The sequence below is a fragment of the Monodon monoceros genome, unplaced genomic scaffold (assembly GCF_005190385.1).
Source record: "Monodon monoceros isolate NGI ecotype Baffin Bay Population unplaced genomic scaffold, NGI_Narwhal_1 Super_Scaffold_8, whole genome shotgun sequence".
Lineage (NCBI taxonomy): Eukaryota > Metazoa > Chordata > Mammalia > Artiodactyla > Monodontidae > Monodon > Monodon monoceros.
The window spans coordinates 63812285-63837973 of NW_021703785.1; the positions used below are offsets into that span (position 1 = coordinate 63812285).

Below are 25689 nucleotides of genomic sequence, written 5' to 3' on the forward strand. Positions count from 1 at the left end.
CAAAGCCATGTCTTGTGAAGGCGAAGGCAATGCTTTTTCCTCTCAACTGGGAGGTATATACAAGTCTGGGGTTTTGTCATATGCTTGAATGTCACAAATGACCTTCCATACAGCAATAGTCTTGTTTTGGACTGAATTGTATCTTCCCCAAATTCATATGTTGAAGCCCTAACCCCAATGTGACTGTATTTGGAGATGGGGACTTTAAGGAGGCATTTAAGGATAAATGAGGTCATAAGGGTGGGCCCTAATCCAGTAGGACTGGTGTCCTTATAGGAATAAGAAGAGATGCCAGAAATCCATCCCCCACCCCCTCCCCCCAGCACGCAGAGAGAAGAGGCCATGTGAGGACACAGCAAGAGGGCGGCTGTCTACAAGCCAGGAAGAAAGAAAACAACCCTAACCCTGATGTTAGACTTCTAGCTTCCAGAACTGTGAAAAAATTAATTTCTGTTGTTTATGCTCCCCAGTCTGGGGTATTCTGTCATGGCAGCCTGAGCTGACTAACACAGTTCTGTTGGAGACTCCTGGCTGGGGGATACTTCCCTAGTTTTACCCCACCTAGGGAACCGGATGCTTGTCCTTAATGGTGCCATAAATTCCTGTCTGTACAGAGGCCTCTATGACAAAATGTGGAGAATTTCTTGAACTTAAGACTTTAGGTAAGAAATGAAAGATTAGATGGCTGGACTCACACTTGGAAATGAAAACCATAGTCACATAACGTAAAAAATACTACTAATAAGGCAGTGGAATTATAAAATTAGCCTCTATTTCTTGCTTGATTTAAAAAATGGGTCGAAACCCTTCACCAGGTGAGACTTAGGGTGTTACTCTGATGAGACATAAGTTCTGCCACCTTCACCCTCGTGTAAGTCCCCCTGCTTTTGTCCCAGTGCAGCCCATATCGCAATGGCAGGTTTGTACGTCAGGATGTTTTTTCATGCATGAGAATTCAGTCCATAGTTGTGTAATTGTTAGGGTTCATTTTCAGAATGCCATCTTATAAACATTATTTCTAAGGGGATTTCCTCCTTGCTGTATTTTCTGCTGAACATTTAAAATTGGCTAGTCATTGTTTCCTTCTCAGTCAGCCGGACGATTCTCTGTTCTGGCCTGTTAATAGTCTGCTCTACCTCACTAGCTCTTCAGCATGAGAGCAGTTCCTGACTGGGGTCCATCAGAAAACAGATCCCCTATTTGAGCCAAAACCCTCCCTGTGTGATGCCATTTCACATCCCTCCAACTGCAGGCATTCAGGGGTGCTTTTATAAGCACTTTCCTTTCCCTGGTCCTAAAAGGACTTCCCTCCGTGTACATGAGTCTCAATCCTCCAGTTCTTGGTTTGGTAACGACCAGAAACAAAAACAAGTCTGAGCAGGTTGGAGGTAACATCAAATACAACATCCAAGAAGCTTCTCCTGAGTTTACTACATCTAATTTTTTTTTTTTTTTTTTGCCTAAGCATAACTTACAATGTACAACAGATGGCAAAGGGAAACCTAGAGTTTGAGTTTCTTCAGCTAATAAACAAGATGGCATTAGGGGTATAGGGGGCTGTGGTACGTTTTAGTAATGGATGTTGTGGAAGGAGAGATTCCCTGCTGACAATCCTGAAGGCTGACTGATCCAGGACAACTGTCCAGTCTGGGACCTGGTCACTTTCCCCATCTGATCAACCGCCTAAAACTGAACAAAGTCCCAAGAAAAGAAATTTTGTATTTAAACTGTTTACTGGCTCGCTTTCTTTTTCTTTTTTTGGAAACTGGGAATTGGCAAATGACCTTAGAGTAGTAGCATTTTTCATAAAATATAGCTCTCTGGATTCATGACTCAGTTTTGTTTTTTTTGGGCCTGTAGTGACCTCCCTTAGGTTTTTGTCGACTCCAACATTTTTAGATGTTTTGTAGCAGCATGGTTTTTGAATAGTTAAGCCTCCATATGGCCAAAAAAGAGTCGAAATGGTTTGCTCTGATTTTTGCCCAAATTTTTACTTCTGTTTACTCCTTCAATTATGCGCCTTTCCTTATAAGCTCAAAGTATAATCTTTTACTCAATTTTCTCAAAGGGTTACCCCAATATCCATATGCCAATATCTCACATGCCTTTTCATTTACTTCAATAGCTCCCACTCTAAATCTGTGCCAGTTTTCTCCTTAGAACTTCAGGTCTGGATTTCTCATCATAGCATATAAGGAACAACTGGATCTCATTCCCAGACACGGAGAAGTTCCACACTGCCCTTCACCTTATGTAGAAAATCTGAGGCGGATAATGCAACAACGTTGCATTTCTCCTTGGCCTGTCTATGGATCAAACATTAATGCTCTTATAAAATCTGCATTCTACTTACAAAAATCAATGTAAACACTCATGATCCTCTTACTCTGTAGATAGATATTTGAGGTTCTATGAAATAGGGATTTTTTTTTTCTTTCTATGTCCCTCATTTTCAGTTCATAAATAGATGATCTGGTCTCACATTTAGATGAACTGGTTGGAGGCCCCTTTGTCAAATTAAGTAGGAAGATGGTATTCTCCTATTAATTAATTAATTGGGACGGTTTTGATGTTGAGGTCCCTCCCGTAAGAAACAGATACTCTCTAAGGAAAACTGGGGCTCCTGGTACCAGCGGAATTGTTCATTTTATCCAGTACTAGTTTGTTCTGCTTCCAGGGTCAGAGCCAGGGGTATGGTTGTAGGTTTCAATGAAGTAGATTTTTTTTTTTTGTAAGAAGAAGAGTGAAACATTTCAGATCTGTCCAACCACGGGGCAAGCTCCCTCGGAAAGCTCTGTGCTTGCCATCCCCCCACAGGACCAGGTAGGAGGCTCCTGTCGGGAGGCCCATGAAGTCCATGCTAGTGACAAGGAGGAAAATGCACTTTCATAACCAGAAAGACAAGGCTTGTTTCCACCTTCATTACAACCTATTAGTGAAACTTAAGAGGAAACCAACAACTCACCACTCAACACAGGCACCTGCAGGCTCCAATATTCATTTCTGAGTCCCTAAAGGAAACCCATATGTTCAAATCTGGGGGACACAGCAGAGACTCTGCTGCCTGAATCCCACGTGCCCTGGGATGCTCCTGAAGTTATGAGGGCCGAGTTGGGCACCATGTAACACCCGCTTTCAGAACTGCCCAACTGAGCTACCTCTTCTGACTGTCTGTGCACCTGCTAAGAGCCACGTGCTTCCTGAGGAGCCCCTGGCTTTGCCTGCACACGCCCTGTGTGAGACCATGACACCCAAGGGGTAGCAATTCCCCAAGAGTGGGAGGTTACTGCCTCTCCTTCCTCACATCCTCTTCTCAGCTAAAACCCCCATCTTTCAGGTCTCAGCTTCCTGTCACCACCTCTTGCAGGCAGCCTACCCCAGTGCCAGCCCTGGACAGGGGTCCCCCTCTGCTCCTTGCACTGTGCCCGCAACTGTACTGAAGTGGTGATCACAAGGCCGGCTGGCTTTGGGATTCTGGCTTCCCGTATGCTATTAAAAAACAGGGTTGTGGTATTTCTGTTGGTATAATACTGACTTTTCAGAATTCAATCTGAAGTCGTATTCATTTATACCTTGATATGCACTTACGTAAAATAGAGACATACTGTCTTTAGGTCTCAAGTTGAACAAAAGTGCAGGTGCTTATGTTTAGAAAGTGCTCTGATCACCTCCCCTCTTGGTTTCAAACCCTTCCCAGAAGATCTCCCTTTAATTCCCGTCATTTTAGTTTTTTCATGTCTCCTCAAAGCAGTTTTAGGCTCCAATCTACTTCAATAGGCTACAGAATCATGTAGAATAAGGGTGGGGTGGAAAGACACAGTTAAGCAAATAGGAGAAGGATGCGGTGAGGGGATCAGGAGAGAGAGGATGGTGGGGGGAAGGGAAAGAGAAGGGGGAAAGGGGGAGGGGGAGGAGAGGAAGGGGAGCAAAGAGGGGGAAGTTCCCGGACCCAGTTCCCAGCCCTTCAGCTGGAGCCAGACACTGCCCTTCTCCCAGAGGGGGTCCCTTCTCTCCCCTCCCCTCTCTACTCCACCCCTGTCTGTTTTCCTTCTGAACTGAAACCAGTTCCTTCGGGCCTGACGTCTCCTGCCCGGGACAATTATATCAGCCTGGACCTTCTTTCCTGATCCTCCTACGTGAAGAAAGCAGCTGAAAGGACTGAGGAGCCTCAGCTGGGCCCTACACCGCTCTTAGCAAGAACAGAGACTGGGGACTAGTTTGGAATATAGTTATTTAACTACAGGTGCAACCGTTTGGATATAGCTTATTTAAAAATAAAACATGAGCATCAACACAGCCTTTTCAGGACCCCACGCTGCAGCACCATGGAATTAGAGACCTGGATTGCCATCTTCCTGCATTCCTCACAACTGTCATGTTTGGGACCGCAGTGGGGAGTGGCCCCTGAGTCTCCCCACCGCACTGTCACCCCTGCTCCGAACCCAGGTTCTTGCACAGAACTTGGCTACTACAGAAAAAGTCAAATAAAAACTGCACTTGCGTGTGCTATGAAACCATTGCTCCTTTGATTCCTCGGTGTCCCACATATAAAGAGGAATTAATTCCAAGTTTATTGCGAGGAAAGCTTTGTGTGTGGCCTTCGACAAGATCACTGGCCTCTCAGGCCCCTTCTGTGAACAATAGGAATGATGATGTCCACCTTATGTGGCTGTTCTGATGATAAGAAACAGTGCGTTTCAGTCACCAAACAACAGGGGCACCCAGTGGGCACTCAACGGGGCTGGTAGCCATCAGTCACTGTAGGTGCTCTGCTTCCCTCTTTTGTTTTTGGCTGGCGCTGCCTGAAACTCCAGAGGAATTTGAAGTTCAATCACAGCAGCTGTGATCATCATTTTGGTTAGCATAGTTGCTTTTCTTCCTACTTCCTACTGTTCTCTATTTTTAAATCCCTGCGTATGGACATGTGCTTTGTGAATGTTATCATTCTCACCCTCGGCCAGTCATTTCAACTACTCCATCTCCGTGAGGACGGCAAAGGTCTCCCATTTTCTCACATAAAACGAAAAGCAAGAATGACAAACCAGCACACAAACAAAACCCTGCAACACCCACGATGCTCTCAGTGAGAACCTGCACTTGCTGAGTGCTTGGGGGTCTCTGGGCCACCCCTGGGCCAGGGGCAGTGCTGCCTCATCTCCTTTCTTCCCGAAACAACCCTTTGCAGGTGACCTGGGCTTCCACTTTCCCTTGGTGCTTAGCCTCTGGGGGGGGGGGGGGGGGTGGGGTCTTTCCTTTTGTGCCAGCTCAGCAATGCATTTAAAACAGGGTTTTAGTATTTGATCCAACATCATAGTTGTTCTATTTGGGAAGGGCCTTCAGGGAGCCTGGTCTACCATCCAGCCTGAAATGGAGATGGCTTTCCGGTACCTCTCCCACAAATCACTCTTCTGTTTCAATTACCCAGAACTGGTTTTCTCTGCTTGTAAGTAAGAAACCTGACTGATGGAGGGGAGGCCCTTCTCCAAGACCCTTGGGGCTTCCCTCTCCTTCTGGTGACCCTGGGAAGGAGGTGAGGGCAGGATTTGCCCATGGGGCCAGGATTTGGGGTACTTATACCCCCTCTACCCAGCCTCTGCTAGGATTTCAGAAAACAATATTTCAAAAACATTTCAGGCGGTAACTTTACTTGATCAAGGAAGACGTGAAAAACGATTATCTACAGTTTCCATAATTTCATTTGAAAGGAAATGTTTAGCCCATATAAAAGACATCATCTCAGAATAAGAATAATTGAGCAATGTTAGCTTTAGGACAAGCTCGATCTCTGGCCTTTGATTTCACTTTAGACCAATGACATCTTCATCCTGGGCCTTCAGATCGGCTTTCGAAGTGCCGGCCTCGTTCCGTGGGAGGGCACAGGGCCCACCCCTCCCCTGCCCTATGGCGGGGACAGACCCTGGTTGCCTGCAGTTGATGATACTGGCAGTACGTGCCCAGGGCCTCCCTCATCCCAGACTCTCCACCCCTGGGTGCTGGGTGGAGGGCAGGGGAGGAGGACCCGGTGGTTAAACAGCACTAGATCCAAACATATGTCTCTACTGGAGGCAGGGGAAGCCACGGGCTCAGCCCCGCCCACAGAGAACACAGGTTCCCTCAAAACCCCCTGCTGCTCCTGGGAGGGTCCCCTGCTCACATTCCCTCCATCCAGTCCTGAGAGTCAGGGAAAGGGCTTGCTGAGCCTGGGCAGAGGGGGTACAAGTGCCCCAAACCCCGGCCCCATCGGCAAGTCCTGTTCTCACTTCCTTACTTACTGCCTGTGTGGCCAACTGAGGCAGAGGTCATGACCTATCTGGCCATCAACAACCTAGTAGGACAGAGGAGTTGAGAGGACCAGATGACCTCTGCAGCCCCTCAACAACACCCTTAAGGGATCCTCCCCTTGGGCCCGTGGCCTGGCACCCCCAGCCCTGCCCCCTGCTCTGGGCATGGAGAGCTTGACTCTTCCTGAGGTCACCAGCCTGAGGGGCGCTGGCTCAGACCGTGAAGCCCAGGGCTATTCTCCCTTCAGAATAATCCCCGTGGGAACCTCTTGCCATACAGAGGGGAGGAAAGTCTGTACAGAGGCCTCCGAGCTTCTAACCACAGGTTTTCCTACCAGGGTTTTGGCTCTAATCACCAACAGGGAAAACAGCTCATCATCCAAAAGAATGAACACTCAGAGGAGGCCCTGCTGAGAAGCAGGCTCTCCCAGCCGTGTTGAGTGGCTTCCCGTTTTGTTTCTGTGTGATCGGGAAGGGGCACCCCAGAAGAACAGAACTCAAACAAACAAAATCTTTCTGTCTTACTAGGTGCTAACCAGAACTGAAATCCAGATTTATGTCTGCAGGTGGTGGCAGGAAGCTGCTGGCTCTGCCTCTCCCACAGAGAGCATAGATTCCATTCAAAAACACGCACAGCTGTTCCTGTGAGTTTTGGCCACGTCATCAAAACACTCATCGTGGCACCTGAGGACTTCTCTGTTCGAGGGAATACCTCACAGAGAGGCAGCGCTTTGTGAGTTGGAAAAAATGCAGCCTGCACAGGGCTTTCTCTATTGTACACCTGAAGAGCCAAACCTTACAAAGTTTCCATAACCTGCCCAAGGTCACCGAGCAGGGGAGCTAGGGCTCCGACCCAAGTCTTCAAGTCTCAAGCTTACTGTTTTTTTTCCCACATGACCCACGCATTTACTTACTCATTGGTTTATTCATTCATTCAATCAACAGTTTCAAGGGCTTAGCATGTCGGTTTACAGTCCAGTGGAAAAGACAGACACATAAATGACAGTGACAATGCAGTTTTGTGCTAAATGCCTGCAACGCCAAAAGGAAAAACCCTGGCAGTTTTGTTGTCATGTAGTGGAAGGGAGATGTGTGTCAGTGAGCCGTGAGAATACAGGGAGATGGTGCAAAAGGAGGGGTGTGTGCAAGCAACCCCGTGCACTGAGAGATGGGCACCAACTACACAGGGAGGGGGGCTTCGCAGAGGAGGTGATATGGAGTCAAGAAAAAAAAAAAAAGAGTGCTCATCAAGACAGGGCAGCCAAGATGGAAGACCTAAAAACCACAGGAGAAAGGGGCAAGCAGAGATGGCGGTCACCGGCTCTGAGCACAGGACTGGCTCAGGGCTGACAAATTCAGAGTGGTTGCAGGAGCCAGTGTGAGGCCAGGCATATTTTTAAGTTTTAAGAGAACATTTTTTAACTGAAGTATAACATACACACAGAAAAGGACACAAAACTTCACTGGGCCGCTCAGTGAATGTTCACAAGGTGAACGGACCTGCATAACACACGCAGCTCCTGAGAAGGAGCCCAACATGGCAGAACAGACCTCCAGCGCTCAGGAGCCCTGGCGTGGCCCTCACCAGTCATGACCTCCCATCGAGTGACCACAATTCTGATTTCTGACAGCACATATCAGTTTCACCAGTCTTTGTACTTTACATAACATGGAACACGTACTCTCTTGTGCTGGTATTTTTAAATCAACATCTATGTTTGATTACTGGGCACAAAGCTGCCAAGAGCATTCTTTTCCATGTCTTGCTGATGGATGGAAGCAGGGGTTTCCCTTGGATCTTTATCTAAACAAGAGACCATGGGGTCATACACAGGCAAGGAATATTCTTAGCTTTACTACCAAATTTGAATTTGTCACATTTTTCTAAGCAGAGATAGGGAGCTAGAGGCAGGGAACTGTATTAATTAAGGATGCTTTGATTTGATCTCAAGCACCAAAAAATACAGCTTTGATCAACTTGGGTCACTAGGGTGACCCAATCACTAGGGTCATCAGAAAGGAGGTGACATGGTGGGACCGGGATGGGTCCAGGAGGTCGCCAGGGGTCGAGTCCCAGTAAAAAAAAAAAAAGTCACATGACACGTAGAGGAGGAAAAGTTACCCCCAGAAGATCCACAGCAGATAAACAGGGAAAGGGATGCCAAACAGACGGAAACGAAACACGCCCTAGACCGTGGAAGGTGACAGCCACCTGCCGAGCGAGCTCTACTGAAGCTTGACTTATGCTGTAAACAACACAATGCAGATACCATTATCCCCATTTTAACTGACGAGAGAACTAAAAAGTCACTTCCAGAGGAGCCCAGTAACGGGACCCTGCCCTTCAGCGGCCTGAAAGGCCCAGAATATGAGGAGAAGCTCTTACCTCAAATCATCTGTCAGCTCCGCTTCTCCCGACGGGATGAAGGTGGGGTAGGGAGCAGAAATTTAAACACTTAAATACTCCTTCTTTTGTAGCCTTGAGCGTTGCTATCATCCGTGAGTCCCTGAACCTTGACGGGAAAGGCCCACAGCTGTGACCGGGTCCCGTAGTTTGGCCGTAAACCTCTTTGCCGCAAATATTTTTCGCTGCATAATTAATTGACCGTAAGGCAATTTTGTCGTAAAAGATAAACTAACTGACCCTTTGGTTTGACACGTGTAATACAAAAATCATGACAGATGATGATGATTGGCCCCAAGAGTTGCATTTCTTATTTTGAAACACATTACATTGGAGGAGAAAGAGGCCGAGGGCCTGGAAGGTGCAGAGTTGGACCCACATCTCCCATAGAACTCTGGAACTTCTCATCAGCGGACGTGCGACACGTGACAATACGGCAGCGCACACAGCAATGTAGAAGGCTTTCACTACCCAGTACAAAGCTCAGTGACAAATAGCATCCTAGTATTTAGAAACTGATGGCTGATACATCTTTTAATGAAGGAAGACACTTTATGGGGACTTCCCTGGTGGCGCAGTGGTTGAGAAGCCGCCTGCCGATGCAGGGACACGGGTTCGAGCCCTGGTCCGGGAAGATCCCACATGCCGCAGAGCAACTAAGCCCGTGCACCACATCTACTGATCCTGAGCTCTAGAGCCCGCGAGCCACAGCTGCTGAGCCCACACACCACAACTACTGAAGCCTGTGCGCCTAGAGTCCGTGCTCCACAGCGGAGCGGCAGGGGGGCCCACTGCAGTGAGATGCCTGCACACTGCGGCTAAGAGTGGCCTCCACTCGTGGCAACTAGAGAAGGCCCGCGTGCAGCAATGAAGACCCAACACAGCCAAAAATAAATAAATCAAATAAATTTTTATATAAAAAAGACACTTTATGGAAAAAGTGCAATGCTGAAGGAGATATATCAAAAAGCAAAAAAAAAAAAAAAGTGTAAAATACTATGAATGTAAGAATTGGGAGACAAGTGTTTAGGTAAAACCTCCTAAGTAAAATCAGTTATTTGAGCAGTACTGCCATGAATCTATGCACATTTTAAATGTATTCAACTATTTGCATTTTGCAATAAAGTCCTCTTAATTTTGTTACTCATTGTTCATGTTTCACGATGTCCTTTTTAATGTCCCTCTTATATTTTTAGTTATTTTATCTTTTACAGCAAAATTGCCTTATGGCCAATTAGTTATGTGGCAAAAATGTTTGGGGCAAAGATGCTTACGGCAAAGAAACTTATGGCAAAAATACCTAGAACTGGCTGTGACAGTAACTGGAGAATGGAGCTCTCTGGAAGGACCACAGTGCAGGGCGGGAGAGGCAACCTGCGGCTTTGGGTGTCAGGGCAGTGGGAAGAGGGAGGACCCCTGAATATTCCTGCCAAATTTGCCCAGGGGTCTGGGCTTCATCTATACATTTGTTAAAGCTACATTTACTGACAATCTACTCTGAATCCAACACTGCCCTAAGGATCCAAGATAAAAGAGTTCCATTGCCAAGAAGTTCACAGTCACAAGGCAGGAGAGGCTAGTAAGCTATGACAATACACTGCTCTGCAGTGACAGGGACATGCCAGGTATGAGGAAGCTAACCCAGGGGTCAGGGAAGGCCTCATAGAGGAGGGGACACTTGAGCTGCAACTATGACAATAAGTAGAAGTGTGATGATGTTGTAATTTACTTTAAAATACCCAGTATAGGCAATGTGATAGTATGTATTAATGTTCTCTGCACGCTAGGGGCCAGTTTCCCTGATCAGAAATTTACACTCCAGATCATTTAAATAGTAGAGTCTCAACGTAAAGTCAAGGGCCAGAGCTACAGCTTCCTTATCCCGAAGGAGACCAGAAGCTTTATTAGTTAGGATAGTGAATGATAAGACCGACTTTTCAGTGGGGAAATTACTGACTCCTTCATTAGCATCACTGATGAAATTAATGGTATTTCATAGATGTGAATTCAATCTACACTGGCTACAGTATTTTGGAGACTTTTCCTACTGCTCCATAGCCAGGGTATAAGAATCGACCGAGGTCTTTAGCCTGTACTCTTGGGGTGGTACCCAAGGCTTGATTCCTAAATGATTGGGTTGGAGGAGTCTGGCTGCCAATGGCATTACAAGACTAATGGGATCCTGCTTCCAGATGACCAGTGCATCTGCTTCCAGTGTATCTTCCATGTACAATGATTGTCAGATCACCGAAAAAGGCGCTGGACTTCCCAAGCTCACAGAAGACTTCTGTGAATGGTCTCACGCTTGCTTGCTTGCTTGCTAAAACGTGTTTGCTGAAGATGTGTTTCTACGATGTGGCAGAAATTGATCCTGAAAATTGTTTTCATTATAACATAGTGAAGATGTGGGGTTTGGGGACTACCTTCACCTGCCAAAAAGCCTGTGAATGAGCAAATTGGTTTAGGTCAATTTGCAGCAAGGAGTGCCACCAGGTGGTGCAGATAAAGAGGAGTTCTCTGGGCAGGGAACACACTAAGAACCAAGGCACAGGGTAGATCTCAGCCACTGGTAGTAGGTGGGTTTGCCTGAGGTGCAGGGTGTCAAAGGGCGGGGTAGATGAGACTGTTTCCCTCCTGGAGGATTTCTGTGCTCTCCTGAGTCTGGGCTTCATCCCTTACATTAATGTTGTCAACAATGTGCCCAGGGGTGACCCACATTAGAATCACCTGGGTGGATGGGGCCCTAGATTCTGCTCATAGAAATAAGCTCCCCAGGTGATTTTTCACCCACCAGAGTTTAGGAACACAAGGAAGCCATGGCAGGGTGCTGGGCAGTGGGATGACTGGGCTGGTGGTGTAGTCAGACCCTCGGGCAGCAGTCTCATGGAGTACGGTGGGAGGGTTCTGATGTGAGGCCCAGATTCTGGTCAAGAGGTCTTGGTGACAGTCCAGGCAATGGTTCTGGAAGTGGGGCAGTCGGTTTAAAGAGGCCTTGAGGTAATGACCAGCCTGCGGAGTGATGGATGGGCTGTGAGAAGGGCTGGGTTGAGGGAGCCAGCCGGGCTGAGGATGACTGACAGACGTCTGGTTTGGGGCCAGGAGGGAGAGTGACAGTAGCAAGGCTTTCTCAGGCTACTATATGGTTGTGTCCTTTTTGTCCCGAGAATGCAGATGGAAGCTTACCTGTGGTTCTGTTGCTCCCTGGGCCCGTCTGGAGCCCCCTCAGCCCAGCTCCTGTTACCTGCCTGCTCTGGTCAGCAGCTCCTCCACTCCCGCCTGCGTCGTGCCTGGTCAACGATAAATTCTAGAAAGCGTGGTTCAAATGAAAATAGCACGATTTGCTAACTTTCATGTAATGGACTGTTACACCCTTCACCTGCATTTAGTTTCTTTTAAATGAAACAAAAATAACCCCAAAAGTGGACTGTGCAGAAGAAATAACAAGAGCTGTTTCCCTCTGGTCACCGGTGCCCCAAATCCCTGCCAGATGGTCAAGCAGAGAAGCTCATGTTTCAGCAAATTACAGAACCTCATTAGGACTCTATTTCATGTTCTTAGATGCTCTAGGCCTTTATATGAGGTGACGTTGATTTCTTAAACTTGTATGACAACATAATGAATGCACATAAGTGAAGTGTCCAATGAAATGTGAAAAAATCGGTGAATTCTTTGCATATTTTATTTGTCTTTTTTTGATTTCCAACTCACACACATCTGGCATATTTTACATCTTTGCAATAAAACATGGTTACAATAGCTTAAGGAATTTATATATCCAAAATATTTCACCATGATCTCAAGATGAAATGAACTTGTCTTCCAGATGTTCATTATCCTCCCAATTCTAAGCTACAAACTCAAGATATTGCTTACAGCCTGGTGATGAATAAATTAATCATTACGCCGATTCCCCAGAACTTCAGAATCTCATAAATACAAACAACAGTGAAGAAGGAATTCAGTGCTAAAACTTACTAGTACAAGGTGGATAACAAATAAGTAATCACATCAATAAATAATGATATGTTTCTGGTGCAAAGTGCCAATACAAAGAACCCATTATCTTGTTTTTATCTTTTTAAATAAATGACTGCAAGTGAGTGTAAATTCTGAGAAAATTACATTCCTGTAACATGCCTCATAGCCCTACCGACACAATATGTACATATCTATGACGATACAGTCACCAAATATACAAAGAAGAAACATGAATAAAGTGTATATACCCCTGGGTGTATAACTTGATCAGTACAATGTATGGAAAATCATTTGATAGCCATCATTGTATATCATAAAAGATGAAGTGCCTTAGGCTAAGAATGTGGCTTTAGGTGAAAATTTCACAAGAACCTAAAAGAATAACGCCAGTTATTGTTATAATAAAGTCTGACTTATTATTAAAGAAACTAAGCTATTCAAGAACCAAAGAGAGAGAGAGAGAGAGAGGGGGGAAAAAAAAAAACAGCAAAAAAGTTAGCATCAGATTCTCCTCCCCTAATGTACACACGCTAAGCCAGCAGGATGATTCTGGAAGAGTTGTCCAGGAGTTGGGAAGTCATTACTATGGAACTAAATGGTCAGGACTCCTATTTATACAATAAAACCAGGACCTCATCCCTAAGCCCCCTTTCTGCTGTGTCTTCAAATTATGAAGGTTAGGGCTGAATTTTCTTTGTATCAAGTACCAAAATGGCAAATAATGGCTTAGTATTCAAATGCTTTATGAGCAAATTTCACTTAGAAGGGATGAATTTAGATTTAAAAGTGCAAAACTATGTATTTTGGTGAAAATGTCAAAAATTACTGATTGAGCCCAAATTCAATCCTTTCATACAAGCTGTGTCCTTGCACAGATCTTACTATTTCCTAGTGTCAATGCACCTGTTCCATCAAGACTTCAGGATTAAAGAACATGCAAGTTGTAACTCCACAATAAAATTAAGAAATGTTTTGTTCTTTATACAAGGTTTTACTTTTACAAAAGTATCCCTTTAAATAAGATGCATCTGATGTACAAAGTATCAAACGTGTTTTTTTTTTTTTTCTCAGCTTGAAAAGAGGCTGGAAATGGGATGCAGGTTAGGTTCAAAGCTTAAACTTTGTAACAACTGGACACAAGGTTCCTCAGAATTGTCAAAAGTCTCTTGTGACACGTCCTACTACCTTTTCTCAATAAACGACAAGATATGAAATAATTACCAAAACATCTCCTAATTCATATAATTTACATGATATAAGCTTGCTTGGTAGCAGCTGGTGTTCAGTAGTGAAAAAACACACAAAGTAAAATGGCTGCTGACTACAATGTACAGCTATTGCTGGGTGTGATGGAATGTACAAACGGAGGTCGATGTAGACGAGTTTTTTTCCACCAGAGATATTGCCTTTCCATGCAGCACTTGTGCTCTCAGCTTTAACTTGGCTTTTGGCTCTCCATTTGTCTTCAGTATCTGTTCTGATGCTCATAATGCCACCGATTAAAATCTATATTAAAAGCTACAATGCTACCAGAAGCCATGCCAGTGATCAGAGTCCTGGAAAAGCAGAGGCGGTAGTTAAGAGAGACACAAAATCACTGATGTGGTGCTACTTTACACTAAACAATAGCACGATCTCAAAGTTCACCAGGTTTTACTCTTGTGTGCCCTCAGATGGAATTAAAATTTATTCTTGGTTCTCCTAGGAGAAGCTGAATCAATTCTGAAAACACGTGGACTGCCAGACCACGTGTTGATTAACTTTTGATCAGACAACTCATCAGATAAAGACTTTCTGAGTAGGCATCCTCACTGTATGTTTATCTGTCAATTTGTAACTCATGTGCATATGCTACTGCTCCAACGTATCAAGGACATCATAAAACAACAATAATAATTGAAATTAAGGATGAGATTGAAAAAGAAACAGAAACAGTATCTTTCCTTGCTCCTCCTGGGAGACCATTAAGACGACTACAGCCTTGCCTATGCTCTCTCATCTACTCTCTCCCCCATACCGAGTGAAGGATAAAGATCGTACAAAATCTTTCCTGCCCTCTGCACCCCTTGAGAAGAGCTAATCACTTCCTTCTTCTGCTCCTCTGCTCCTGCTTCCCTCATATACATTTATTATGATTATTTGAGCTCTTTGGGGTCAGTGATCTTGTTTTGTATCCTCAGGACTGTGCACAGTGTTTAATCTATGATGGTGGCAACAAATGTTTGCAACATGAATACATGAATGAATAAGAATATCTGGGAGAATATTTAAACTACTTAAGAACACAAGTCACTTCAAATACTTTAGAAACACCCATGTATATAAAATAATTACATGGTAAACCATTCCCATTTATGAATACGGACTACAGCATTTTGGAACACTCTAATAATAATCTGCTTAAATTTTCTTTAAAACAGGTTGGGCTGCAGATCAAATACCCCTTCCCCAAACTAACTTAAATTCCATTGCTTTTCTTGATGACTTCAGTACCGTTTTACTATAGTGTGAAGATGCTTTGTTAAATTTACCATACAAGCCTTAACATTCATACTGTTTTAAAACCAATACTCTTATAAAGAATATACACATAGTTGAAATAAGTTGGTTAATAAGCTTTTCTTATTTCTGTTAAATATATAGCAAAAAATGAGAAATTACCGTATTAAGATTATTGTTTTATTTTTTAAATTTAGAAATTTAGACTTTATATTCCAATTATTCTTTTCACTTTATAATAAACCCAAAGGCAAACTTTAGGAAATAACAAAATCTTGTTGCAAATTGAGGAACAGGAGAAAATCATATTACTTTGTTAACATTCCTGTCAATTCTTTCCAAGAAAAGATTATAGTGTCTTAGGGAAATACATAAAATACCGCAAAATAACACAAATGGCAGGTATGTGAATAAGAAAATGGGGGGGGTGGTGCTGGAGATTATTTCAAGTAACGAGTGCCTCGTATTTTTAAAACAGAGGCCAGCTGTAGTCTGTACGTTGCATTTGGCTGCATTTAGCTAGATGTATGCCTCAAGCCGAGACTCTGCTAAAAAATATGTGTTTCTTTCACATAATGTAAGCCAGGCAGGCCTGTCTGAGACCAGGTAAGGATGTGAGAACAGAGAAGCTGGTGGGGATAATTCTACATTTTGGGCAGTGTCTAGATGCGCCTCTTTTTCTTCAGACCCATTTCTTTCTTTTTTCCCCCTTATTCTCTTCCTCTGTTTCCTTCTTACCAGAATCCTTTCTTACAGTACTTACTCCTCTCCTCAATTTACCCTTCTCTGCACTAGTCTTTCTTCCATCTGCATGCTGGAATCTTCTTCACAGCACGTTTCACCCTTGGTAAAATGTTAAGAACTTGCAATGACAGTTCTTGAGCGATTACATTTCTCCCCAACATGGCTCACCTCTGGTCATGGGATAAGTCCATTGCTCTAATGCCAGCATCACATCCAGGGTAAATGTACAGCTGCTTGAAGTCACAGGCCTGCCAAACCTCCACCACGCCATTGTCCCCTCCGGTCACCAGGTTCTGGCCATCGCTACTCAGGAGAATGGCCTTTGGACAAGGCAGAAAAGCAACCATTTCTCTCAGTGTTTCCCAGAAGATCAGTGGGCACTACTGGAAGGCACTTAATACAAGTCCCTTGTCATTATTTTCTACTTTTAGCCACTAGTCCAAGTTTTCTAAAGTCCAATCCATAGACTTTCCAATGTGGAATTCATCAAAGTTCTTACATAAACAAAGCATCTTATTAAAACCAATTTAGGTTACAAAATAACAGAAGTCCCAAAGAGAATATTATCAGTCTAATCCAGAAAGAACTTGAGAATTAAGTAACATGATGTTTTGTTAAGTTCTGAATACTAGCTATGTCAAGATTTTTAGAACAAATGGCAGAAGCATTATTTAAAAGCTGTTTTTAATAATGATAAACCAGCAATTATAATTCATTTGTGAGTGATGGGCAATTTGGTATGTAATTTTGGTCTAGGGTTCAGAAGATAAGATTCTTTGACAATAAACTCAGTTTTAATGTCAGGGGAGTGCAACGCAGGAACAATTGTTTGTAAGAGGAGATTAGGAAAAAATCTCCTTAAGGGTCTAACCTCTAATCAAACTACAGCCATCACCTCCGAAGTCTAATTCACTGACTTAGTTACTTGGGATTAAATGAACTTTGGGTTTGTTCAAAGCATCAATCAACATGAATTTATATGCTTTTACAAACCAACACACATTTACCTGGATACCAGAGAAATTCTATTATGAGTCATTTAATGTAAAATAGTCAATCTATAACCTCTTGGCTAGGTCCCCAGTTAGCATGGAACATGCAGATTTACCCGTGTTGAATCGTTGATCTCCATTTGAGCCAAAAGTTTCCCATTGATGCTGAAATTGCTGAATCGTCCTCGTTCATAGTAGATGATACAGTGGCCTTCACTGGAGACAGAGATCAAGCGTGGGAACAAGCAGTTTTCTGGTCCTTCGAGGGCTCTTAGCAAATCTCCAGTGATTGTGTGGACGAGGCAAGGGCCCTCTGCAGAGCGGGGAACAGAAAGGCCAGAGTCATTGGTGACGACCAGTCACGTATTAGCTCCCATATACCTGCAAACCGTACCTGAATAATACACTCAGATTTGTTGAAAGAAGGTAGAAAAGAAAAGAACTATGGTGGCAAGAGCAAAGCACTGATGTTAGATTTCAACAGAACAAGTACAGAAAACTGTTACATAACACACACGTGTCTTCCAAACTTTTTATCTAGGTCAGTAGTTGCTCTTTTCCTTCATGAGATAATATTCATTAAAAAAGGATACAGTTCATACATTACATGAGAAAAAAAGACTGTATGTCAAAGTTTTCTCTTAATATGTGTTTAGAACTTTTTCTTTAGAAAGTTCAGGAGAATTATCAAAACAATCACTAATTTTCTTTAGTATCATCAAAATTTTAATTGTACCACATAAATACAATACTATCAAATAATAAGTTTTACCATTCTATAGTCTATACATAAAATGTAAAAGGCAAAATTAAGAAAAGGAATCCAGTAATTCAGACTGTAGGAACACTTTTTCTTTTTTAAATAAATGAAGAGTGAGGCGAGAATGTAAAAGTAGTATGGGGAGTGACTTATTTTTTCTCAGGTAGAAATTTTAAGATAAAACATTCAGTAGTCAAGTTCAGACAAGTAATTGATTAATGTAGTTTGGTATTACCTGTCCCCCAAAACCCCCAGAAAAACTGCATAAAACCATGCATGAATTACATTCTTATGTTTCAAACAATTGATTTCAGTAGATACATATTTTACAAAACAAGTGACATTATAAGGCTATACCTAAATGTTTTCCTGATTACTAAAGTAATAGATGTGCATTCCAGAAAATACAAAGAGTTAGAGAAAAAAAATAGCAATCACTTCTAGTATCAACCATCATATACAGAAAATTAATGTTTCTCCCTATGCATATTGTGTCTCTTGCTTTCCTTCCCTTTCCTTTTTTTCTTTTTTTTTGCTTTACAGAACAGAATGATATTACATGTTATTTCTAAGACAGACATTAAAAGACATTTAGTGAAAATATCCTATGTGTCCCTCCCGGGGTTATTTATTCTTAAATACAAAAACGCAGTGTCCCTGCCTTCAGACATTATACCCATTATCTCTAAAGCGGCCAGACTAAGCTCCTATAAACCAAACCTGATCACCTCATCGCCTTGCTGACGCCAATGGCGATCACCTCATCGCCTTGCTGACTCCAATGGCGATCACCTCATCGCCTTGCTGACGCCAATGGCTTCCCACTACACTCAAAACAAAATACAAATGGCAAATACTTGTGCCGCGGGGGCCCCTCACCTCTTCAGCCTTTGTCTCCTTACGTCCGCGGTGTCCTCACCACACTCGGCCCCTTTGGTTTTCTTTCAGTTTCTCCAAAGCATTAGGCTCCTTACTGCCCCGGAGCCTCCCATGGAGAATTGGTATCTCAGCCAGAATTAGAATCAAAGTTTCCTGACCTTTCCCGAAACAGTACTTTTTCCACAAAAAGTCAAAAGAATTAAGTCATCGTATTTCCTTTCCCATCTACCACTACACAGTCCCCAGCCTTGAGAAGAAAATGACTTGTGGAGGGGGTTGGATCCAAGGCTGTGTCTGATGAGCAGCCTGAGCCCCCCATGGACCCCACCATCACGGATATCTTCCCCTTGTCTTTCATTTTTTTTATTTCTTATTTTTTTACTATATTTTTATTTTTGGCTGCATTGGGTCTTCGTTGCTGCACGCGGGCTTTCTCTAGTTGCGGCAAGCAGGGGCTACTCTTTGTTGCCGTGTGCGGGCTTCTCATTGCGGTGGCTTCTCTTGTCGTGGAGCATGGGCTCTAGGCGTGCGTGCTTCAGTAGTTGTCGCACATGGGCTCAGTAGTTGAGGTTTGTGGGCTCTAGAGTGCAGGCTCAGTAGTTGTGACACACGGGCTTAGTTGCTCCGTGGCATGTGGGATCTTCCTGGACTAGGGATCGAACCTGTGTCCCCTGCATTGGCAGGTGGATTCTTAACCACGGCACCACCAGGGAAGTCTCCTCCCCTTGTCTTTTTTTTTTTTTTTTTTGCGGTACGTGGGCCTCTCACTGTTGCGGCCTCTCCCGCTGAGGAGCACAGGCTCCGGACGCACAGGCTCAGCGGCCATGGCTCACGGGACCAGCCGCTCCGCGGCATGTGGGATCTTCCCGGACTGGGTCATGAACCCGTGTCCCCTGCTTCGGCAGGTGGATTCTTAACCACGGCGCCACCAGGGAAGTCCCCTCCCCTTGTCTTCTAAATGTTATCTGTAATGACTGCATCATAGGGGTGTGCTGCAGTTTAATTTATTAGTGTGCTGGCTCGAATGCTGGTGAACACAAAGTACTACATAATATTTTATATCTATTTTATATTAGTACTAGCAAGTATTAATAATAAAACTAAACGGCTACAAAAAACCTAGGGATTACATTTGTCTATGGAGAGCCTCCTAAAGGAAATAAATCATAAATCATGGTTAACTTGTGAAAATCGTATAGTGTTTAAAGACCGAAAATGAAAGAAATGTCTTCTGACCTTTAGCACCACTGATAACAAGTCCAAGTTCGGCACAGACAGAAACACAGACAACTTCATGGTCATGGCCCGTGAGGACAGCTCTTGGTGCAGGATAGTCACCTGTAAAGGAACAGCAGTGGTGAGTCACTACAGACCAATGGCGGGAATGAAGAGCTATGCCATTAAATTGAACGTTAAAAATAGCAATCATTGTTTAGTAAGGGCATTTATTAGCTGTGTGACCATGAGCCAGTTACTTAACCTCTCTGACCCCCTTTCTTATATCTTAGAGAATATTGTGCCTTTTTAAAGAGTTCCGTGTTTTTCTCTTCTGTTCATTCTGCTTCACCTGGTTGTTGAGTCTGTGATCTTTCCCTTATGGTGCCTGAGACCCTGCATGCTGGCCTGTTTTCCTCTGTGCGCTCATGTTCTGGATGGGGTTGAACCACCGCTCCCTCATCTTGTCTCTCAGAAAAACATCCTATGCTTTAGTCTCGGCGATGCTGCTCTTTCTGAGAGCTGCCCCCCTGGGTTGCAATCCCCTGGCCCCCACTGTAGAGGGGGCAGTGGGGGAAGTGAATGTCAAAGGGATGGCACTTGTGCCCACCTCCTGGGCAGCCCCTCCCTTTACTCTGATGTGATGCCACGGCCCTGAGCAGCTAGACTGGTGCTCCGATTCCCTGCCCCACAGTGGCAGGAGGGAAGGCATCAATAGATGGTGGAAAATTCTGGGAAGACGGCACATAACTAAAACGCCCTACCCAGCAAGGCACCCAACACTCTTCCCCTCTGCCAATATCTCCTCCTTCAGACCAACCGGTCTTCTGTCTCTCCAGGAACTGCTCACAGTTTTCTGTGAGTTTCCTCAGATCCATCATGTGAGCCTCCATTTTGCTTTTGAGGCACTTCTTACTTAGATGGAGTATGGGAGGGAGAGCTGAAAGTCCACGTTAGTTTGTCATTTTATTCTAAATTTATGTATCTTGCTATAACGCATTTGAGTATTGGCAGAGTATCCTCTTAGATTTGTCAGCAGTCCTAGATTTGTCCGAAACATATTTATATAATTTATAAACTTATGCTTCACAGATGCCCTGAGTTCCCTGACAAAATGAAGATTAATTATTGATAAGATTTTATGTGTAATATCATCCTTAATTTTTCTAAGTGATTATTTTATCTTGGAGAGACTGATGAATTAAAAATCCTGCTATTATATGTTTAATACAATTTATATAGAGTTTTCTAAACCTTTCCCTTATATGCTACAGAAAAAGTAAAAAGCAATCTAGTTCTACTGCAGGGAATTTAAAAAATGTATAAAAATATTAAAAATCTTCCTTATGTATGTAATATATTTTATATTAGAAAATAATAAACCTTTTTCAAAGGTTTACCTCTGATTTAGAAAGCTTAAAATGTTCTATTTTTCATTACAATTCCCCCAGATCATTTGAATAAACTGTGAAACTTAACTATTAGGGGATTTTGTAGGGCCCCTGAAAGCACTGTTTCCCTCTTTCAACTATAGAAAAGTAAATAAAATGTTATTCAGGGGTTTTGAGTTGGAGAACCTGCAGCAGGGGGAAAGCGTATTTCCTATATTTCATTTCATTGTCAGGGACAGATGTCACACACCCCAACAATCATTCAAAATCCTAGGAATATTCTGTCACTGTCACATCACAATTGATGGATGTAGCTACGGGTTAAAGGGCCCTGCGCAGAGGGAGGTGCAGGTGAGACCTCTCCTCTAAGGACCATAGCACCACTGCCCTCCTTCCCTAGTCATTTCCTCAGGAGAAGAGCTTTCTGGGTGATGGAATTACTATGAATGATGAACAAACATGTCCAATTTTGAGATTCCTTATAGGCAAGCATTTGGAAACTCCAAATATAAAAGTCTTATAGTAAACAGATTCCACCTCATTTTTATCACAAGATATTTCAATATTCTCAAAATGGATGATGAAAAAAAGTGCAAAGGTGTTATAGATGCTGCTATCCACAGAGAACTGACAAGGAGAGCATTGTCAGTGTGATAGTCTGTGGCTTTCAGAGAAAAGATCAAAGTAAAGATTGCTTATGGTTCTTATTATTTTCAACCTCATTTATGGGATTACTAATATGCAGGGGAAGCTTTGGTCCTTGTGAATTGGAGCTAAACAAAAACAGCAGAGTTTTTCTGTGAACCTCAGTGCAGTTCTGGGGGAGTCGGAAAATGAACCTCTTGATGATGTATGACATTCAGGTTTTATCTGCGACCTTTGCTGAGTCACTGAAGAATCACTGTAGAAGGTATTTTCATTCACATTTATACTATACAAAAATGATGGATTTTTGACTTGAAATCCCAGAACAAAAGATTTCAAAGGGTGCAGCAGTTTCATCACTACTCTGATTTCAAAATTTATTTTGAAAAAATTATGTTAGACATTTGCTGGGGTAGCTCAGAAAAACTTAGTTTGTGAGGAATTCCTATTGAGGTACTGTGTCTTCAGCCACCTGAGGGCTGCTGCAGAGGTTTCTGGCCCAAGCACCAGAAACACCTGGGCCTGCATTTTCCACAGGTCACAAGGTAATCCACATAAAAACATTCCATGGGTTGGAAAACGTCCCATGATGTGGTTTCATTTTATTACACAATCACAGAGTACTTGATGAAAAATAGAAGATCGATACAAACCTATTTATTCACTGACTCTAAGTTGTTCTTTTTCTTCTTCAGAGAGGACGCTGACCACATTTTCCCCTGAGCCCTGCTGTTTCAGGGCAGATCTCTTCCCTTGAGGTCCTGAACCTGGATCTAGGCCACGGTACCTTACTGTCCTACCATCTCCTTCCCCAATCAACAGTATAATCCACCTGCCTTTCCCAAGGAGGTAGAGGTTTCTGCATGATGCCCAGAGAGCCCGCTGGTATAGATCCGAGGCTCCCTGATCACGAGAACATATTAGTCACTCTTGTTTTTTATACTGCTTCTGACCCAGGACAAAGACCCTTGCAGCCTCGGTTCCGTAAAGGGGAAGGAAAAGCAGAAACTGAGTGGCAAGCAGCCCCCTTCTTAGTCAGGAACCCTATAATGTCTCCTAACATTGGGCTGAGGGAATGGGAGGGCTGAGAGGTCTCCTGCAGAATGGGCCCCGTGTTAGGGATGCTACATTATAGACATTATCTTTTGGCCCTCAGAAAGCTCTACGAGGTAAGAATTATTACACATGTAACTATGCTTCCTCTCAAAGTTAATGAGAAGAGGTTTAACATTTACTAAACCCTAGTTAAGATTCCTTGCTCTGAGAAGTGAGACACTCATCATATATATATATATATATATATATATATATATATATATATATATATCATATTATATATATAAAATATCTTCAGGCTATTCTTTGCTCACGCTTTCTTCATCCCCTATAACACCACTGGTCAGTGGTGGCTGTGGAGCTGGGCACCAGGATGGTTGCTTTAAAAGAAGGCTGGACGCAGACAAAGCGAGGGATGTGATTTGGCAGATGTTTAGTGACAGGTTGGGGCTGGCGGGAGGGTCAGTGTCCAGAGTTGAAGCTAACACAATGGGAGCCCAGGGAAGAGATGTGTGCACAGCTGGAGTCTCCTTTTCAATGGACTTCTTGTTTCATAGTTTGTATAATTCTCAAACGTGAGCTGAAGACTTGTTTTTCAAAAGTGAAATAGAAAAAGCATGAAAACAATGTCATACATATTACTCAATGCATATTTGTAGATTTCATTTGAAAAGATGAACAGTAAATTCTCTTTCAAAGTTTCCTGTGGCTATGATATGATTTTAAAAATGTCAACAAACTCTCTATCAGGCATGTTACATCTGGTATAAACATTAAAACCACAAACTTTACAAGCCGACTGGATTTGGAGCCGAGGTCTCAGTGTATTATAAGTGTCTGCTGAAGAGACAATGTTGACTTGCCCCTCTTGTGACTATCTCGTTGGAAGCTACAGCACGTAATGAGAAATGTCAAGTCCCAAGATCAATGAAATTTGGGGCTCTAGGGATTCAACAGGAATAGCATTGATCCTTTTAAAGAACACCAGTCAGAGATGGGCTGTAATATATTGCAAAGAAGGGCTCAGGAGGATAAACAGCCAAGTCCAAGATACCTACCTGACAAAAAATTCAATCAGCTTTTAGCACAGATTGCCTGCTCTGCTCTCCTTCTTTTCATGCGATAGCCTGCTTCCAATTAAAGTGCGCAAATTAATTTTTATCACTTCCAAATTAGTTTCAGAATTTGTGTAAAAGTCTGTTTCAGATGAAAGCATCTGTCCCTCACATCTCTGCAATTCTGTTATGTAGTCAGGGACCTAGTTTACATCTACAAGAAAACTGTCTATGTTCAAAGTCACAAGTTTGAAAGAGTAACAATGAATATTAGCATTAAATATATTAATAAAACTACTATAATTCAACTGGAACCTCTGCCAGGTAGCCTCTGCTTGTTTCTTTTATGGTCTAAAACTCTATAATAATCTGCTTACACATTTTCATTGTCTTTGCGGCAAATTCATTAAAACTATAAAGATAATTAGAAGAAGATTTATTTATGAGATGTCCAAGTTAGTCACAGCAATATATTTGACACACAATGAAACCATTAACTCTTTCAAACCTACCTAAAAAAATTCAAAAACATTACTTATTTTTTCTCTGTGGCACTAACAGAGCTAGCCATTAAAAAATAAGGATGACAATGCAAAAGAAACATACATATATTAAAGCACCTGAGTTTATCCTGAGGAAGTTTTAGTGATGTGCACATAGGGTGAGTAAATGAATCCTATTACGTTATGGTGTTGTGCTGGATAAATATGATTCAGCCTCTGACACACAAAGCAAATTCAATGTCCACACCAAGTCCTGAATTCTAACAGCTACTGGGATATTACGTTTCATGCTAGGACTTCTCCCTTCAAGTCGAGGTTAATATATACAGCCCTTGAAACCTAAGGGCGTTGTGTCACACACTTTAATATGAATTTAGACATAACTAGCTTTTCGGTCTTGTGTAGCAATGCATTATGAGACAGAAAGAACATATAGCCTGATTCTCTGACCTGTGAATTGGTAGCTAGAATAAAATAAAACAGGAAAAAAAAACCCCAAACCCTTTCCCTTCATTTTGTGAGTTTTCTGACCGCAAGGACTACATCTGTGTCAACACCCACGGCTGATCCCTGATGTGACAGTCAATTCAGTGTGTGCTCTGACTGCCTTTGCAAAAACTGAACTGACCAAAATATATGGTCTCTCTAGGCATGCCTACATGAGCTGCTAGGTTGGCTGTTTTCACAGACTGAGTCATAAGTCAGTCAAGTTAATCAAATACTAAATATGACTAATTATTATTTTTTACTGTGTTTTACTATTATGATTTTTACTATCCGTATGGCAAAAAGCTGAAACCAGTTTTTACATAATCATCAATTTGTGCCCAAGATGTAATGTTAAGCATTTTGTAGATACAAATACTTATGACACTAAATATTATCTGATAGCAATTCAAGACTCATGTAATACTCAGTATATTCAGTACTTCCAAGCAGGACAGGCAGTTTCGTGGTCATAATATAGGCTTTTGCAAACCCCAGAAAGTCAGAATTTGACTACCCAGCACTCACAGCTGCTAAGGTAGTACCAGCACACAGCAGGCATTTAATACATGCTTGCTGCTTGACTAATACTTGAGCTACTCATCCTGTTTAATCTAAAAGAGCGTATTTCTCCCTTTATGTTAAGGATAATGGATCAAATGGAACCAAATTACATATGCCCACATTAAATGCCTAGGAAAGTCTTGGCAGGGTGGGTTTTATGGAAGTCCTTAAGGTTCATAATGATGACAACAGTTTTTAATCAAAAAATAAATCCCCCTAAATGGAGGCAATACTATA

General features: G+C 42.8%; 1 protein-coding gene across 6 annotated transcripts in view; it reads right to left on the bottom strand.

Annotated features, from left to right (window-relative positions):
- Nucleotides 1–13692: 13692 nt before the first annotated feature.
- The window catches only part of NBEA (neurobeachin), a 618768-nt gene continuing 606771 nt past the window's right edge, over nucleotides 13693–25689 (bottom strand). For all 6 annotated transcript variants that reach the window (XM_029209906.1, XM_029209902.1, XM_029209901.1 and 3 more), the window contains 4 exons: nucleotides 19774–19875; nucleotides 17015–17211; nucleotides 16075–16226; nucleotides 13693–14219 (listed from right to left, as the gene is read on the bottom strand). In XM_029209906.1, coding sequence (XP_029065739.1) covers nucleotides 14129–14219; nucleotides 16075–16226; nucleotides 17015–17211; nucleotides 19774–19875 — 542 coding nt within the window. In that variant the 3' untranslated portion in view covers nucleotides 13693–14128. The remainder of the gene's footprint in view (nucleotides 14220–16074; nucleotides 16227–17014; nucleotides 17212–19773; nucleotides 19876–25689) is intronic.